The sequence below is a fragment of the Equus quagga genome, chromosome 6, assembly GCF_021613505.1.
Source record: "Equus quagga isolate Etosha38 chromosome 6, UCLA_HA_Equagga_1.0, whole genome shotgun sequence".
NCBI classification, from domain to species: Eukaryota; Metazoa; Chordata; class Mammalia; order Perissodactyla; family Equidae; genus Equus; species Equus quagga.
The window spans coordinates 11,243,071-11,262,342 of NC_060272.1; the positions used below are offsets into that span (position 1 = coordinate 11,243,071).

Sequence of the window (19,272 nt, forward strand, 5' to 3'; positions counted from 1 at the left end):
AATCAATGTATTGTAAAGCTTCCAGGTAATTCTGATGTAGCCCATCTACTGTCTAGAATTTAGGAAACTTGAACCTAACTTATTCCAGTTATAGGTCAATAAAGTTCCGTTTCTTAAAGCAGCTACCTGAAAGGTGGTTTTTGAAGAAAGCATTAAAAAAAAAACTCTTAAAATAATAGGATATTCCATACTAAGTCAAAGAGGTACCTGTTTCTGTCCAGTTTCATTTTCCGTAAAACAGCTTTTAAAGTTTATACAAAAAAAGCCTGGAAGTTGATACCGAAAAATGTTAGGCTTACTTCTCCAGATAGTGAGGTTAAAGCAGATTGAAATTTTTTTTCTTTTTTTGTCCTTTTCTTCATTTTAAAGCTTGTAGAATGAATACTGCGTGTGTGTAAATATACATATATACATTCATATACATTGCAATTGGTTTTCAAAAGTTATTTATAAAACTGTAATGACTATCTTTTTGCTATTCCCTATAAGGATGATGACATCTGGTGGAAATAAGTTACAGACTCGCAGGACACAATCACAGAACTGGACCACTTGGGGAATGAGAAAGCATGACAATGACAGACTTGGGAAAGACTCCAGGTCACCTCCCTTCATTGAAGGGAGTGGGAAAGAAGACCTAATAGTCATGGGACCACCGCACATTCGGATGAAGATCCTGATTTAAAAGAAACAGGCGTAAAGCAAAAAAAAGTGACAGCAGAGAAGAAAGTACCCAAGTTGGGTAAAAAAATGAAAATAGGCTCTTACATCTACTCAAACTAAACCACCATTGGTTCAGTCCACTGGTTAAACTAATTGTTTAATTCCCATTTACCTAAGGCTCAATTTACACGCCATATGTTCTATTTGAAGGGTTTCTAGGCTCCCCAAATAAGCACATGATTTCCCTCCTCCCTTTTTAACTCTGTCTTTTTTCAATTACATAAATGACAATGACTTGCTTTTTTCTTAGAAGAGTTTTTCTGATTTCCTAATCACGGCTGCCCCAACTAAACACCCCTTATCCGACTTGAAGCCTCTGACTCACGCCCCTTCTGGTGGGTAGCTGTTCTCTTGTCCTCCTCTTGGCAGTCTTCCGTGATTTCTGCTGCTAGAAGCAGACTTTAGGGCAGAGCCCACAGCTGCCACGCCCCTTTCTTCAGCCACAGGAGTTTGGCTAATGAGCACAAAGTCTGCAGGTCCATACAAAACGCCAACTATCCAACTCCTACTTCTTTTGAAAGTGAAATATAAATCTACATTTTAAACTACATCACAGCAACTGGATACCATAGAAGACAGCCTCTGTTCTGCTGGAGTAATTTTCTGAATCTTTTGAGGGTGATTCCATTTCACGTTGCAAGGATTGTGTTTGTGTATGTAAGAGAGAGAGAGAGAAAATTGAGAATTGAGAAAGAGAGAAAGAGAGAGGAAATACCAGTAAAGTAATGTGTCTGAATACTGGTGGATAATGCTACCCTAAATAACTTGGACTCCCACTGGCTGGCTTTTGTTCATAAAATGCTAATCCTTTCAGGTGCAGATCTATATAAAACATTGGGGATTAAAGTGTGCACAGAAATCTCAATCTCTTCCGCTACATAAGGTAAAGATATATTTAAACTAACAGTTCAATATTATTTTGAGGTTACTAACAAGGAGTCATTTTAAAAACTCCCCAATTCTTTAGTAAATACTGACATAAGCTATATAACACATGATGTGTGCAACTAATGATGAACACTAGGTAGATTACTGTAGTTATTTTCTAGGTTGCTTTTCAATGCACAGCTGTCTTTGGGAAAAAGTTACTTTCTCATGTCAACTATAATGGTGGGGGAGGGAGGCAATTCATTTCAGGAGGGAAAGTGCCACCTGATGTTTGACTGAAAATGATTCTTTCCTTGCGGGCAAAATGAAGAAACGTCTTAAATTTAATGCGCAGAGTCCTGTGGTGCTGGATGGAAGTCCTGCAGAGTGCTGTAGTGCAGAATATCTCTAGCTTCTTGAGATGATGGCGGTTGAGACTGCATGTGTGAGAGGCTTTGTGTAGATTACTTCTCAATTCCTACACCCACCATGTGAGGCAGGTCTCACCATTATCTACCTTCGCAACAAAGATTGTACATGGCAGAGCCAAGATTCAAGTGCCGGCCCACATCACAGCTCTGAGCCTTCTGCACTGAAGATGCTCTGCGTCTTCATAAACAACCAGTCTGTTGTCTTTTAGCGGGAACAATTAACTTCCTGGAGTTGTAGGAAGGTGCAAGTAATTATCTACAAGAGAAAAACTTCTCCTGCAAAGCACAGACAGGTAGAGCATGCTTGGCTGGTTGATGAATTGGAGAATTGGAGTAAATATTTGACTACTTGATTCCAGAGCCAGTGAAAATGCTAACTTACTTTCACAGCAAAGGCATTTGCTTGAAGTCCTGTGGCACATTAATGTGAGGGACACACAACCTCTCCAGGTGCGGAATGGGATTGTGTTGGCTGTGGGGCTGGCACTCTTCCTTGCGTCTTGTCCGTTTGCTCGATGGAGTGAGTCAACACCCAGTGGCTGGATTTCGTGTTGGTTTTTAGGTCAGCTGGCTAGTAGTGGCGTGGCTGATGTGTTTAGCTACTATCCTCAGTGGGCTGAAACAATAAGATGAGGCGACTCTGCACGTGGAGAATAAACTCAGGAGGGTACACGGAAATAAGGAAAATCAATTACATTTTGTGAAAAAGACTAGAAAACGTCATTGACAGCTAAGGATTATGAGTATTTTCAGGGCAAACTAGGGCAGGAAACCCAAGGCTGACGGAAGGCATCTCAAGCTGTGTCCAGCCTCGTGGTTAAGAAGGTAGATTGTGCAGCTGGAGCTCCTGGGTCTGACCCCATCTCTCCCACTGGCCAGCTCTAGGGCTGCTTTTTAACCTCTCTGTGCCTGAATTTCTCTCATCCGAGAGTGGCACAATAATAGTGTCCACTTCACGGGGTTTGTTGTAAGGACTAGATGAATCGATACCCTTAAGGCGCTAGAACGGTCCTTGGCAACAACCCGATGGGTCCTGTGGTCAGGGCAGGTGTTACTATTTTGATGCAGATCAATGATCCCAACAGCCAGGTCGCCTTTTGTGAAACAGGTAGAGTTTTCCTGTGCTGGACGAATCACTTTCGCTCTTCTGTTTCTCGCTCTGGGGGTTAGCGGATATTATTATCCCCTTTTTGCTGATGAGGAAATGGCTCGGAGGGGATTAAGCGAGTTGCCAAGTGTTAGCGTAGGGAGCCAAATCAGGCTCCTGGCTCTCAGCCCCCAGCGCTTTCTACTGTCTTGCGATAAAGCCTCAGATGAAAGGGGAGCAGCCCTATGTTGGTCCAAATCCCAGCTTCTCATCCATGATGTCTTTAACCCCTCAATCCACAAGGTACTCGCAATGGTACTTACTGCTGGACCAGATTTTAAGATTTAGTTCCAGATGCTATTGGCAATACATTTTAGAGCTCAGCCACGTAGTGCCTGTCCTCCGGCTACCATTGCTCTGTTTTTGCATTTCTTCATGCACAGCACAGGTTTGGTCATGTTTGATGGTCTCCCTCCACTTTGCTCTGCAAAACCAGGATGGCAGCTCCTCGGGTGGCCACTTTGCTCGCCTAGGGAACTAAGCTGAAAAGCAGGTGTTCTTTTCGGCTCAGCAGATACTAAAGCGATAAGCTGCACCTTTTAGAGCCTTCCGGGAGATTCAGACAGCCTGGGCTGAGCACCTCGGTCTTGTGCAGTTCTCTCCTCTCCAGCCGGCTCCAATTATGGATGTGTGTCTGAGCTCCGAGCAGCAGCCCGGGCACCTGAACGAAGGACCGAGCACCCCAGATGGCTGGTTAGAGGCGAAGGAGGAGGGGGTGCTCCACGAAGATGGCACCGGCGGACCCCCAGGAGGTAATCTCCTTCTTCCTCACCTCAACACCTCTTTTCCTGGTGATGGCATTTTCCGGTGGGCTTCAGTGACAAGAATTTCCATTTCCTTTTAACTCTAGATTTTTCCAATAATGAAGCGTGGTAGAAAAATGCCTTTATACAAGCATAAGCATAGCATTAAAAGTAATCCTATTTTTTATTATTTACTTATCAAAGTCCACAAATTTGTTTTATCTTGTCTGTAAATCTCAGATTTTTATATTTTTTGTAACAAAAACTTTTAAAAAGAAACAAAATCTAGATTCATTTCTGCTTTTTTCTAAAATTTATTCCTAGCCCAACGCCATACAGTGGATCCTTGTAAATCGAAGTGTAGCTTCTCATTAAGACAATGTAACCCTTAAGGCTGCCTTTCTGGACAGGGACTCAGTAGTAAATAGATAATAGACATAACAAATGCTGTCATAAAGTCCAAGATAGAGCATTTGAAACTCCTACAATCATTTAACATGGTAAAATTTGGTTCCAACGCTACTAAGATGTTACTTATTTTTACTAAACTTTTTACACAAAAACGCAACTCTACCTACCTCTAAAATCTGATCTCTCTAAAACTATCAGGCTAGCATATATACAATACATGAAAATATTTAATGCACAATAAACATAAATTTCTGTATCTTAGTAGAATGTAAAGGGTCTTATAGGAGAATATTTATATGCCCATGTTTCTTTACATTGTTGATTGGGGAAGTATAACCGTCAGCTTATTATTTGTTGGTTTATTTCCCTGTGAAATGAGCCATTCAAAATCAGTCCATTGACATTTCCTACAGTCCCAAGAGAAAAATAAGTCCCCAGTTGGTGATACGTGGGAGGAGGGAAGGAGGAACAGTCTGGGTCATCCTGAGGGTGGGGGGAGGAAAGGCTGCAGGAGTTGGCACGAGTCCCTGATGGTCTGGCTGCTCTGAGTCACCTACTGCAGTGAGGAAAGCCTCAGAGGAAAGGAGAGAAGCCCTGTACCGACTCCTGGTACCGACCAGTCTGTACCAGCTCCTCAATTTCAGGAATTTTGTGAGCTGGTTGTTAAAAATGGCCCTTACTGACATTTAAGTTATATATACTTAGATTTAAATAGATTATATAAAAGGCAAAAGTATAGGACAAAATGCAAGTAATAAATACGACTCATCGTGAATCATTTTACGATAATCTATGCTATTGAGGCTATTGACGTCCATTGTATCCGTGTGGCAGAAACACCACGTGAGGGTGTGCTGCTGCGCATCTTTCCCCAGTGACGTCCCGTGGGTGGTTTGAAATCGCAACAGTGGGAGTATTTACACCAGGGTAATCGTCAAACCCTACGAATCAGTGCAGCTTCTCCTCACCCCAAACTGGTTCTTAAACATTTACCAACATGTGGAAGTCCGTTCCTTTGCCTTCTTATTGTCTCCGAAACAGAGTTCAGAGTCAACCTCTGGTACTCAGTCCTGTGGGGGAAGCTGGGTCATTCATAAATATTGGGTTCGCATTGTTAGATGTCAGTGGTTTCCCATAATAAGAGTAGGCCAGGGCCACAGGTCTCCTTCCCTCCCCTGCAGCCCCCCCACGGCCTCCACCAGGACATGTGACAGGAAAGGACAGTGTCTAGGGCTGAATGGGCCACTATTTAGTGGCAGATTCTTGCAAGTTCAGTGAAGACCCAGATCTCTGGAGCTCACCCTTCCGGTTAGGGCAGGAAATTTTCCTTCCGGGGTGGAATACACTAAATCGGAACCTGGGGCCCAGAGCAGTGCTCTGAAGAGCTGTGGACATCCGTCATGCGAGTTTACAAACCAGTCCCTTTGCTCACGCTGTGGTCAAAGACTGTTTTGACACTTTTTTGTAAAATGAATTTCTAGAAAAACAAAATGAAAATACACACAAAACACAAGACACGTTTCTTTGTAATTAGATTCAAAAGACATGGCCAAATTATTATAAACATTTCTTTTTTTTTTTAAAAGATTTTATTTTTTTTTCCTTTTTCTCCCCAAAGTCCCCCAGTACATAGTTGTATATTCTTCGTTGTGGGTCCTTCTAGTTGTGGCATGTGGGATGCCACCTCAGCATGGCTTAATGAGCAGTGCCATGTCTGCGCCCAGGATTCGAACTGATGAAACACTGGGCTGCCTGCAGCAGAGCGCGTGAACTTAATCACTCGGCCACGGGGCCGGCCCCTGTTGTAAGCATTTCTAAATGCTTACTCCAAACTTCTGTGCTTTTTCACTGTGAACTTCTTCTAAAAGGTTTGCAGGGCAACAGCACAGAACTGCTCTGGTGCACGTGGAAATCAGTGCTACTGAACCGGCCTGTCGGACCTGCCTCGGAGGGGTGCATTGCACTCTTGATTAGGTTTCTTCAAAGGCCCGTTACCCTTCACCCTGTATTCCTGCCCTCCACCCCTGCCTCCTCCTCTCCCAACTTAAGTGTATACGTGTTTCTGGTGAGAGCACCTCAAACGTTAACTGACTGCTCCTTTCTGCTATTTTCCAAAGCCCACATTCCACCCATGGTTAAAAATGTCCTGGGCGTATCTCAGGCAACAACAGCAGGTTTCAAGCAGGTTTCCCCCACAAGCTCCTCGCTGCTAATTCCTTCTCCCCACTGGTACCAACAGCTTCTCCTCTTCTGCTGACGGCCCCTAAGTGTGCCTGCTCAGCACCTTCATTCCTGACATTTTTACTCCCTGTTCTTTTCACTCTGAAACACTCTGCAAAGCCTTCAAGAACTTGTGCTTCTGTGATGTCAGCCCTGATCAGGCGCTCTTTTCCTCTCATTTTATATGATATTTGAGAGCTGCAAGAGTGGGTCATGAGAGTAAAGGAGTATTTAAAGCAATAGTAACTTAATACCCAGAGCTCATCTGACAACCTCCCCCAGGACTGTGGAGCTGGCTCTTCTTTGGGTGACCTGTACCTTTTGAGGAGCAGTTGTAGGAAGGGTTTAAGGAGCATGCTCCAGCCAACATGTGGGAATGTTACTTCACTTCAAGACCTAAAAATAGGCAGGTTCATGTTTGCCTAGGTCTTCCTTCTCCAGACAGCTCATTCGTGCCATTCGGCTAATAAGCTATCTTCCCCCTGTCGTCAAAACAGAGGGTAGGATGGAGCCACTCCTCGCCCATCCTCTCCTAAACACAGGAAAGGACCCAGGGCAGCCTTTGGTATTTCATCATATTGTAAAAATGTCACATCTGAATCCACGTCCCTGTCACCCCATATCATTCAGTTTTGTGCCCATTTGCTGGCATTATCCCCTTTTTGTGGGAAGATTGCTCAACCTGTTCCCCTCCTGCCATTTGTACCTCGTGTACACACTGGATCAACAAATCATGGAATCTACTTTCTCTGCCCCACAGAGTCTAACAAGATAGAACCATCTCTTCAGAGTCTCCAGAAATTTGTTCCTACTGATTATGCCAGCTACACTCAGGAGCACTATCTGTTTGCAGGCAAGAAGATTGTCATTCAAGAATCGATAGAGAGTTACGGAGCGGTGGTGTGGCCAGGGGTGAGAAAACCGTTACATTTGGGATGTCAGGATTTCTGAGGACCATAATAACAATTTCGTTCATCTGTGTTGCCCTGGATGATTTGCCAAGTGCTTTTGCATTCTGTGCTTCTCCAACTGACGGGCAATTCTCAGCCCCTAGAGGATTGGGTGGTGTGCTCAGGCTCCGCAAAAACGCAGCATGTCTCTCAGAAGCATTCCTTTCCTCTATGCTATGTTTCTTGAAACATTATTTTTTACATTAAAATAAACTTGAATATATCAGGAAGCAAGATGAAAGTTCATATGAAACATTATGAAATTGAATTGAAGTCATATGAATGAATTGAATTTATATGAATTGTTAGCATGGATGTGAATCATTTTGGGTTCATGTTAAAATGCAGGTTCAGATTCAGCAGGTCTGGGGGCCTGTGCGTCTGCATTTCTTGCATGCTCCCAGGCAATGCAGACCTGCCGTCAAGGGACCGCACACTGAGACATCATGATTACAGGTTCCGTGGTGCTTCCTCACGGCCATCTGGGGTACTGGGGGCAAGTGAGAGGGGAGAAGAAGGAGGGGGGAGAGGGGAGGGAGGGACAAAGGGCTCCAGGCTCTCAGAGCTCTACCCTCTTCTCCCCCTAACTAAGGAAGCTTGATCTCTGCGCATTATGCATATAAGTTTGATTTCCTTCAAACAAAGGCTTTTCTTTAGCTTAACAACAAGTTTGAAAACCACCAAACGACTCCACAGCTTCCTATTATAGTATGTCTGGCAAATGGACCACTATAGCAGGGGTATCAGAGATCAGGAACGGAGAAAGAGCAGTGGTCCACCGGCCTGTTTCATTTTTAATAAGGCCTCAGGCTTTCATGCACCAAACGCTGGCCTCTCTTGGGACCTCAGTTTCCTGAAAGCTGCAAAAAATGGGGGTTATGTAAAGTGGGAGGACACCCTTTTCCTGTGTGACTTCATGCTGTGAGAGAGGTCACTTTGAGGAGTTTGCTGCGAGGCCTGAGGAGCGGGTGGGGACTTTGCAGAGAGCATTGGGTGGGCTGGTCTCTGCCAGCGGTGAGGGAGGAAGCCTGGGGGTCTCTTCAGAAAAGCCCTCAAAGCATATGTCCTCTCGATGGCCCCAGGTGACACTCTTCCTAATACTGAAACCCCCACAGAGGAAATAATTATCCTTGCTCCTCAAGAACCAATAGACTCTTTTCCTCACAACCTCCCGTCCCGCCCCAGAGCTCCTTGCAGTGGGCAGCACTTTGCTGCTGTCTCACCTGCTGCCCCTTGCCTGGTGTGTCGCCCCCTCCTTGTGTGTGGTCACTCATCCTTCAACATGCACGTCACCTGTCACTGGGCTTCCCCTGAGTACCCGGTAGTGCCTCCTGCAGGCCTCTTACCTCCCTGTCCCCCACTGTCGTGCAGTTTAGAATCAGTTTACAGGCCCCTTGCCCCACCCACACTGAGTCCCTTGAGAGGAGAGATGACCATGTCATGCTGGTCTTGGCGTGTGACTGCTCAGTATGAACAGAGGAGGATGAGAGGGAGTGACCTATGGGGTTAGTTTGCTCCGGATCCTGCCACCGGCCATCGTGAGAGCAGCATGTCTCAAATAATCCTGGCTGCCCCCCTCTGCAGCCAGGCTCAAAATAGAAAGTGGGGTCATAACGAGTCCTGAGCATCTGTAGGAAGATGCAGGCTAAAAGTGTACACAATCTAGAGAGTTCGATTTGTTTTTCCATCTCAGTGTTCACATTCCCAACTCAAGTAATTTCCTCGTGCACGACTTCCCCCAGGCCCTCGGATCCATGACATCGCTAACTGCTACCCTGTTGGCATAAAAGTGAACACCTCATGAATCAGTGCAAATTGCATATCCTTTATCTCTTCTAAAAAGGTTAAGAAGGTGGAGGCAGAAGAGAACGAATAAAGAAGGAAAGGGACATTTGATTTTCTGTATAAAAAGCTACCTTAACTTATTCACATATAATATGTTTTTTAACATCTCTCTGCTAATACTCAAAGAGTGGTCCACAGGCCAGCAGCATTGACATCACCTGGTGGCTTGTTGGAAATGCAGTCTTGAGCCCCCAGACCTACTGCACGAGGATGTGCCTCTTTAACCAGGCCCCGGAGGATCTGCGCGTGCACTGAAGTTTGAGAAGCACTGTTCTGAGCACTAAGTCAAAGCCCTAACCAGCCTGGGTTTTGATAAAGGAGTCAGGAGGCAGGTGTTGAAGAAATCTATGCAGCAACATTCTTAAAGCAGGTGGAGGCCTGACATGAATAAACCAGAGGAAGAAGTTGCTGTTCTTTAGGCTTCCTTTCACAGATTTGTAAGAGCTCAGCTGATCTTCCTATTTCTGGAGATTGACCCAGAGTCTTCTGATATAGGCAATTTAACAAATCTGTTTCTCCAGTTCCTTTGATGCATATTGTAACATTCATATTCCAGAGGTCAGAATATGGCATTGAATGTATATTTTGATTCTTACGAACCCCTCAATAAACTGACACTATCAATAAGATGTCTTTTAGAATTTAACTCGGGGTGGGGAAGGGGATCTCCTGGTTTCCAATGTTCCAATGCCCAGGTGACAACTGCAAATGTTTTTTAGGCAACGGCTCTGTGTCAGTATTTGGAGGAACACACAGAGGAACTGAATCTCCAAGATGCTAAAATACTTGAAATTGGTGCTGGACCAGGCCTTGTTTCCATTGTGGCCAGTATTTTAGGTTTGTGTGTTTGTTTCTTCCTGACCTTGTTTCAAAAGACCTTTACTGTGACAACAATGACAGTGAGTGCTTACTGTATGACTGGCTCTGGTTTAGGTGCCTGGCCAGGATTTCATTCACTGAATCTCCCCCAAATGTCCCCCTAAGCTGTTATCCCAGAAATGAGATAATCGCATCTTAGAGAGGTTAAGGAACTTGCTCAGTCCACTGATCCCTGTGTGATGAAGCTGAAGTTCTGGAGCTGTGACCCCTGAATCCCTGTTGTAGACACTATGTTCTATTATGTCCTGCTTTGGGCTGCAACTAAGATTTTAAAGAAAATAAGTGTGTTAATATAAGATGAAGACAGATTTATACCCCAAATGCAGGTTGTGAGTTCCTGGGCTACTGGGCAAGAAGTGGGTATAAAGCTGGCATACTTCTGCCTACACTCTTACAGTTCTTCTCTTAAAACCAATCTGGAAATACGCTGATCTACTTTGTGAACCCTAGTCACTAGCTTTAAAAGGCCTAAGAATTAATTTAACGATGTTAGGCAGCGGGGAAAGTCATGCAAAATGGATTATCCTTTGTGGAAAGAACTGGGTGCTGAACGCTTCATATAAGAGAAAAACAAAATCTTCAAACAAATACAATTTTAGAAGGAAGAACATTATGAATTATTAATATAATAATGCTAGGAATCTTAGTATGTTTAGCTAATTATCCAGAAATCTCCCAACATTGCACCGCTGTTTAACTTACAGTGTTGGCTGCCACACATCTTGCAGTGCACAGGGCAGGGCTCCCCACGAGAAAGAATTATCCAGCCAGAATTATGTCAAAGATGTCCAGCCCATTTGTCAATAGCCAAGGCTGAGAAGCCCAGTTCTATTTCTGTGTTTCTCCCTGAGAGTGTATGTCCACTGTGGCTGCCCAAATGTTTCTAGGTAATTACAATTTTTCTCTTTCTCTCTTAGGAGCTCAAGTCACAGCAACGGATTTGCCTGATGTCCTAGGAAACCTTCAATACAATCTTTTAAAGAACACACTAAAATGTACAGCACATCTGCCTGAAGTGAAAGAACTGGTGTGGGGAGAGGGCTTGGAACAAAACTTCCCCAAGTCAAGTTTTTATTACGATTACGTTCTGGCCTCTGACGTGGTCTACCACCATTACTTCCTGGACAAGCTGCTCACCACCATGGTGTACCTTTGTCAGCCAGGGACGGTGTTGCTTTGGGCAAACAAGTTCAGATTCAGCACCGATTATGAATTTTTAGATAAATTCAAGCAAGTTTTTGATACAACACTCTTGGCCGAATTTCCAGAGGCATCAGTCAAACTTTTTAAAGGAACACTAAGATGGGACTAAATTAAACAAATGTCTCTCAAAACATTAGTGTGTCTTTTGAGCAGTGTTAGAAATTGTATTGTTAATAAAAGACTTCTTTTATAAGATTGAGAAGATAGTGCATAAAAATAACTCATATGCCTAGAATAGATATAACTCAGTATCACAGCCGCTTTCCAGACTAACCTATTTAAGATTATCTGGTTCATCTAAACATTCGGAAAGAATAACATGAAAACAGAAAAGTAGCTTTGTTGGCTTCCAAAAGTTTAATAAATTTGACAAGAATAAATTAATACACAAGTGGGTTTCCCCTTGTTATTTCTGCTGTAGATCACGGTTTTAAACTTGTCAATATACTTTTGTCACATGATGTTGGAAACTGAGCTTGACAGCGTCCTTGTGCCTTAATTTGAAGAAGCTGCTTATATGCATTTTAACTGTAGCAAAGGGAGAGAATACTGAGTGACAGGAAACAGTTACAGGCTTAACATTGATTAAAAGTGAAAAATACCAAAACAGGGCTGGAATGAGGAAATGGATGTTGTCTTAGGAACTTCTTAGGAGAAGTTACTCTACAAATACTCTCCTTTTGTGTCAGTTGTCTAGGACCACTTCAAGTTAGATTTCTGGATTGTCTGCTTTTTTTTTTAATAACTGATCTATAATTAAAATTCTTGGAAAAGTAGGAAAGAATGGACTTTTTGTTTGTTCTCATAAAGGAAGGCTACAAAACAATGTAAAACAAACATCATAATTATAAAATGTTAAAGGCTTCTCCTTTGAGACAGGGGAAGAATTAAAAGTTCCAGCTAATGCCATTTCTCCATATTTTACTAGAGATTTTAGTCAATGTTGTAAAGGAAGGGAAAGAAATAAAACCTGCAAATTCAGAATGGAAGGAATAAAAGCAACACTGTTCCTGGATGATACGACTGTCGTTTACATAAGACAGGCCAGCAAACTTTCTCTTGAAAGGGCCAGATGACAAATACTTTAGGCTTTACAGGCTACATACTGTTTGTGTAGAATTTTTTTTTTTTACAATGATTTATAAAACTGCAAGAACCATTCTTAGCTTGTGGACCCTGTAGAAACAGGCTATGGGTTGATTTGACCTGGAGGCCATAGTTTGCTGACTCCTGAAACTGGGAATAATCTACAATGGAACTATTGGAATTTTTAAGAGTTCAGCAAGGCTGCCAAATGTCAATATATAAAGCTCAATGGTTTTATGAATTCGAACTATAGATAGTTAGAAAATGAAATTTAAGTAACGATATCACTTACAATAGCAATATTAAATACTTAGGATAAATCTAACAAAAGATATACAAGAACTCTACAAAAATGTATAGCCGCATTGAGACAAATTAAAGATAACAAGTAAATAGAGAGACACCCCAAGCTTGTGCACCGGAAGACATTATCAAGTTGCCAGTTTTTTCCAAATTGATCAATAGATCACGTGCAGTTTCATGTAATCTTTCTTGTGGATCTTGTCAAACTGATTCTAAAATTATATAAAGATCAAGTCTAAGAAGAGTCAAGGCATTCTTGAAGACGAACCTGGTGGGAAGATTTGCTCTACAAGAAATCAGAGGTATTTTAAAGATGTAGTAATTGAGAAAACAATTAGTATTAGTTGCTAATACTAATACACATTGGTATTTCTTAATACACACACACATTGGTATTTCTTTCTTTTTTTTTTAAAGGAGACACACAGGAGGGAAGGCCAGGTGTTTCCCTGTACAATTTATGTTTAGATGGTCTCATTTTTTTTTTTTTTAAAGATTGGCACCTGAGCTAACATCTGTTGCCAACCTTCTTCTTTGTTTTCTTCTTTCTTTGTTCTTCTATATTCCAGTTGTGAGAGCCTCTGGTTGTGCTATGTGGGACGCCGCCTCAGCACGGCCTAATGAGTGGTGCCATGTCCGTGCCCAGGATTGAAACCGGTGAAACCCTGGGCTGCTGAAGAGGAGTGCATACACTTAACCACTTGGCCATGGGACCCGTCCCTGGTATTTCTTAAACTTTAAAGCCAACTGTAAACCAATTAACATAAGTATCTATGAATTTAAAGGCCAAATAAGCATTCTAGATACAATTCCAAAGATTTAGCTGCCTCTATATTCTCCTTTATTGTTACTGCATATTAGAATTTGAGTCTCTAGGGTATTTATTTAGTGATCAATGTTTTTAAACAGTCTTCAATCTCTCTGGATAGAGATGAAAATTTCTTCTTTCTTTTATGATAAATAATGTGTTCATCAACTAACAGCAAAGTCTATATGGTAAAAGTACTTCCCTGATTTTGAAACTAATACTTGAAAAAATAAGCAGAGGAAATTATTGTGACCCCTACCCCCACCAAAAAAAATAAAGTTCTTGGCCAAGACAAATGCTTTAATTTCCTTCTCTTAAGCAAAGAGAAAGAAAATAAACATGCCTTTCACAATGCCCTCCCTTAGGATATGGAACTTACAAGATCAGGTCCCTAAAAGCAGAAGAAAAGTTGTGGGAAGAGCAGGATATCTTTCATATCCAGATACTGTGTGGCAAGCTCTGATGTTCACGTGGTGATTCCTGATTATTCCACCCAATTCTATGTGCTGCTGCTTCTCTGTCTCTGGTGAGCAAGGGCGGCAAAGACAAGTCAATGTAGAAAACACCGGTTAGTGTAAAGCTCAGTAATCACATCAGCTGATACCAGCATAAGGATGGACAGAGAGGTCAATGGAATAGAAGAGAGTTCAGAAATCAGCCCACACATGTGTGCTCTACTGATTTTTGACAAAGGAGCCAAGGTGATTCAATGGGGGAAAGTATAGTCTTTTAAACCAGTGTGCTACAACAACTGATTATCCATATACAAGACAACGAAGCTTGAACCTTCCTTCCTACCATATGTGACAGTTAAACTGAAATGGATCATACACCTAAAGAGTGTTTAAATACTGTTACAATTCTAGAAAAAACATAGGATAAAATGTGTTACTTTGGGCTAGACAAAGATATCTTAGATAAAGACACCAGTAACACAACCCATAAATGAAAAAGAAAGTTAAACTGGACCTTATCAAAATTGAAAACTTTTGCCCTTCGGGGCCAGCCCCATGGCCAAGCAGTTAAGTTTGTGCGCTCCACTTCTGGGGCTGGGGTTTCATGGGTTAGAATCCTGGGTGTGGACATGGCACCCCTCATGAGGCCATGCTGAGGTGGCATCCCACATGCCACAATTAGAAGGACCCACAACTGCAATATACAACTAGGTACTGGGGGGATTTGGGGAGAAAAAAAAACTTTTGTCCTTCAAAAGACATCATTAAGAAACACACTGGAAGAAAATATTTGCAAAATATATATCTGATAAAAGACTTTTAGCCAAAATATATAAAAACTCTTACAACTCAACAAGAAGACAGACAACCCAACAGAAAAAATGGGCAAAACTTTTGAAAATTTAAATAGAAACTTTACCAAAGATGATATACAAATATCTAATAAGCTCATTATTTATTAGGGGAATATAAATTAAAACCACAATGAGATCCTCTTACACAACCACTAGAATGGCCAAAGTTAAAAAGGTGACAATACCAAGTGTTGATGAGGTGGTGTAAAATCCGCACCTCTCACACATTGCTGGTGGGAATGTAAAATGGTACAACCACTTAACAGCTTACTGGTTTCTTAAAATGTTAAAAAGAAACTCAGCAATTTCATTCTTATGTATCTACCCAAGATAAATGAAAACACACGCCCACACAGAAGACTTATAAATGAATATTCATAGCAGCATTACTCGTAATAGCCTCAAATATAAAGAATCCAAATGTCCATCAACTTGTGAATGGGTAAACAAAATGTGGTCCATCATACAATGGAATATTGCTCAGAAATAAAAAGGAACGAATAACTGAGAAATTCAAGAACACTACGCCAAGCGAAAGAAGACATAAGACTACATGTTGCCTGATTCCATTTATATGAAATGTATAGAAAAGTCAAACTTGTATAGATAGAAAGCAAAGCATTGGCCGTCTGGGGTTAAGGGTGGGAGTGGAGATTGACTACAAATTCGGAGGAGGGAAATTTTACAGCCAATGGAAATGTTCCAAAACTGGATTGTATTGATGGTTGCACTGCAGACAGTGAACTGTACACTTAAAATTGGTGAATTAAAATGAAATAAAGCAGTTTTTAAAAATTTCATGGTTTGTCCCAAATGTTTTGCAAATTCTCTTTCAAATCTCTTTGAAGGACATGACGTAGAGAAATTTGTTAAGAAAATTATAGCGATGGGACCTGACCCCTAAATTTCTTCCTAGACTTACCAATGGATCGCTTTCACACTCCCAGGACAAAGGGATATAATGACCATGCTTCTTTTCTTTTCTTTTCTTTTTTTTCCTCCCCAAAGCCCCAGTGCATAGTTGCATATCCTAGTTGTATGCCATTCTAGTTCTATGTGGGACGCCACCACAGCATGGTTTGATGAGTGGTGTGTAGGTCTGCAGCCCAGGCCACTGATGCGGAGTGCATGAACTTAACCACTTGGCCACAGGGCCGGCCCCTCATTTTCTAAATGGATAGAGGCCTGCCTTTTTAGAAATCTGGACTGATTGCCATTATAAAGAATCTTTGTCTTTAAACTTTTACTATAGAAAAGTTTACATATATATAAAAAGTAGACAAATTTAAATATGTGCAGTTCATTGTATGGCAACTATAGCTCAATAATGCTGTTTAAATAAGTAGATGAAAGTATGATGAATCCTCATCCCCATATGAATTTTCATCTCATGGCAAATCTCATTTCACAGATACTTCCACCTCTCTCTCTGCTCCTATATTAACTTAAAGCAAACAACAGACACACCCTTCCTTCTGTATATTCTGTTCATATCTATATAAGACACAAAACCATAATACTATTATCACATCTAAAATACATTTTATATAAAATTTTTATATTAAAAAATTTAAAATTATTCATATATTAAAAAATCCAGTGTTCCAATTTCCAATTGTCTCATAAATTTCATGAAATTTATTTTTAGAGTTTGAATCAGGACTCAAAGAAGGTCCACGTTTGATTAAATGATTGATCGGCATGTCTCAATTCTTGTAATCAACAGGTTCTCCTTCCATCTTGCTTTTTCCTCTTGCCACTTAACTTGTTGAAGAAGCCGAGCTGTCTGTCTTGTAGCATTTTTTTTTTTTGAGAAAGATTATCCCTGAGCCAGAATCTGCTGCCAATCCTCCTCTTTTTGCTGAGGAAGACTGGCCCTGAGCTAACATCCATGCCCATCTTCCTCTACTTTATATGTGGGACGCCTACCACAGCATGGCTTGCCAAGTGGTGCCATGTCTGCACCCGGGATCTGAACCGGCTGACCCCAGGCCGCAGAAGCAGAATGTGCACACTTAACTGCTGTGCCAGAGGGTTGGCTCCGGTCTTGTAGCATTCCTGCCTGCTGCATTATGCTGACTGCATCACCAGGGTATCCTTTCATACGTCCCTCTAGTGTCTGTTCTTCCTGTAAATTGTACATTTCAGTGACTCGGGCTGGGAACCAGCCAAGCCAAGCCCAGCTTAAATCAAACTCCACCCAAGTTACACTCTGAGTGAAAAGCAATGATTGTTGTTGGAAACCACTGGGTTTTAGGTAGCTTGGCACATAGAATCACTGAGACATACGTTAGTAACTTTTAAAATCATACATAAAATGAAAGATATTTCCCATTGCTTTGTATTCTAGTCACGTTTTGGATATGACCTGGCATGGTCAGATTCTGGGATGAATTTGGTTTACACGATTGGAAATGCAGGCAGGCCCACCTGCATAGTGAAAACTGTGGCATCTGGCCTTGATACTGCAACTGTAGCCACTCATGTTTGACCCTCAAGAGGACATGACTTGAATCAATCATACACTTGTTTGTTAATTCTTTGAAATCCTCTCACAAAAGCAGGGGTTCTAAATAAAATGCAAACACCACCTTCGCAGAATAGGGTGTGGCCTGTCGTCTCTTGGTGGGACAGCCCAAGCCCTTGTGTTAGGGCAGTAGTTACACCTTCCTTCTCTTTCCTAGTATCCTTTTTCAATTATTACTAATGTAGTTTTCTCTTCTTGTTAACTACGCTCAGACTAATAGAGCTTAGAGCTTATTTCTTACTTTCTTCTTCCTTAGAAAATTCTCTCGAGTTTTTTCAGAGTGGGAGAATGAAAAGCATTCCTCCTTCCCATCCCTCTACGCATGCCGCTCTGACTTACATCCTACAGGGAAAGACAAAGACATACAGTTTAATGCTGGGCCATTGAGAGTACAGACAATGAAACACTGCTGAGAGAAAGACTCAGTTAACTCAAATTAAATGATTTTTGACTTGGAACAGACATACACCACCTTAATTTTCTTGATGAAAACCATGGCGTCAAGTGATTTGGCTTGTCAGTGCCTGAGTCAGGATTAGTGAGCAGAGACGGGGCTGGGCCGTCCAGCCAACTGGTCTCAGGACATTTCATCATCAGATTTGGTGGGGAGGTGAGGAGGGGACAAGAGTTGGAAGGAGAGGTTTGAGATTCGTGGTGCCTCAGGAGAGGACCAGGCAATGCTCTTCCGGGGCAAAGGGAAGTTATCCTGGGAAGCACCTACTAAGGGAGAAGTGAGAAATCCCGTGATGGCAAAACTCCTATCAGTACAATTGGGAGCTGCCTCCTGTCACTGGAAAAGGGCCCTGGGGCTAGGACTGAGCACACACCCTGAACCATCTCTACTGTTCTTTACGAAGTGATTGTCACCTAGCTGACTCCCTTGTTTTCAGTGGGTGTGGTGCAAACATTGGCCACCGTTACCAGAAACAGGAAAACTCTCCCTGACTTTTTAAAGCACCATTTTACCTCCTGCATTAATCTAATCACACAGAAACAGTAACGATTCTACTGTGCACATCTTCTGGAGCTCATTTGGTCCAGCTGTCCCCGTGGGGACACAGTGTGATCCAGACAGAAAGCAGAAGCTGATGAGGCCACCTCGTGTAAGTGCCCGCAGCTCACAGCATCGCTTACCTAGGGTCCCCTGATGGAACCGGTCTTTCTAGGAATCTCAGTTCAAAGCAGGTTTTGCCAGTCTGTGGGTGCATCTCTAATTTCCATAGCAAACTTAATAATCATCATTCTAAAATTTTATCTGAGACTTTAGCCCTATGGAAAGAGATAAGTAAAAATTACAGATACAGAAGTTCCTGTTATAAAAGAAAACCAGAAGTACTTTAGGGAGCCTTTTTAAAAAACACTTGCCTATAAATTTTCATGCTGTCCTGAACCTCCATTAGTCACTATCTCCCCCCGCAGACACACACCTCTTTTGTCTGCTTTTCACTACCAGTGAGGGAGGGCTGTGAACCCACCAATTCGCAGCACCAGACTGTCAGGCTGCTGTGACCTGGCCTGGCAGGAGAGCTCAGCTGCTTATTACACCTGGAACGCTACACTTTTCTCAAAAAAGAGAGTATATCCAAAACCCGCCATGGGCTTAAGTTGTCCCTCAAATTAAAAAATACAGTGAAAAACCCAAAACCTGAGGAATAAAGTGGGAAATTAGGGAGCTTAGGAATGATGATGCCTTTATGTAAAAATAAGTCATATTTGAAGAATCCTAGAATTTACTGTATCTTGACATAACTCAGAAGGTAGCACTTTGAAACAAAAGTATTACCAGCAAGTTTCTAACCCTAAGATTACATTAAAATTGG

At 42.1% G+C, this 19,272-nt stretch overlaps 1 protein-coding gene across 2 annotated transcripts; it reads left to right on the plus strand.

Moving 5' to 3' along the window:
- The first annotated feature begins 1,517 nt into the window (after positions 1–1,517).
- Positions 1,518–11,815, plus strand: METTL21C (methyltransferase 21C, AARS1 lysine). 2 transcript variants are annotated; one of them, XM_046663808.1, is made up of 5 exons: positions 1,518–1,606; positions 3,764–3,920; positions 7,303–7,454; positions 10,057–10,174; positions 11,134–11,815. In XM_046663808.1, the coding sequence occupies exons 2-5, from the start codon at positions 3,791–3,793 to the stop codon at positions 11,526–11,528; spliced, it is 795 nt and encodes a 264-aa protein (XP_046519764.1). In that variant the 5' UTR covers positions 1,518–1,606; positions 3,764–3,790; the 3' UTR covers positions 11,529–11,815. The 2 variants fall into 2 exon arrangements, with proteins under 2 accessions (XP_046519764.1, XP_046519763.1); XM_046663807.1 differs by lacking the exon at positions 1,518–1,606 and adding an exon at positions 3,079–3,129.
- The last annotated feature ends 7,457 nt before the right edge of the window (positions 11,816–19,272 follow it).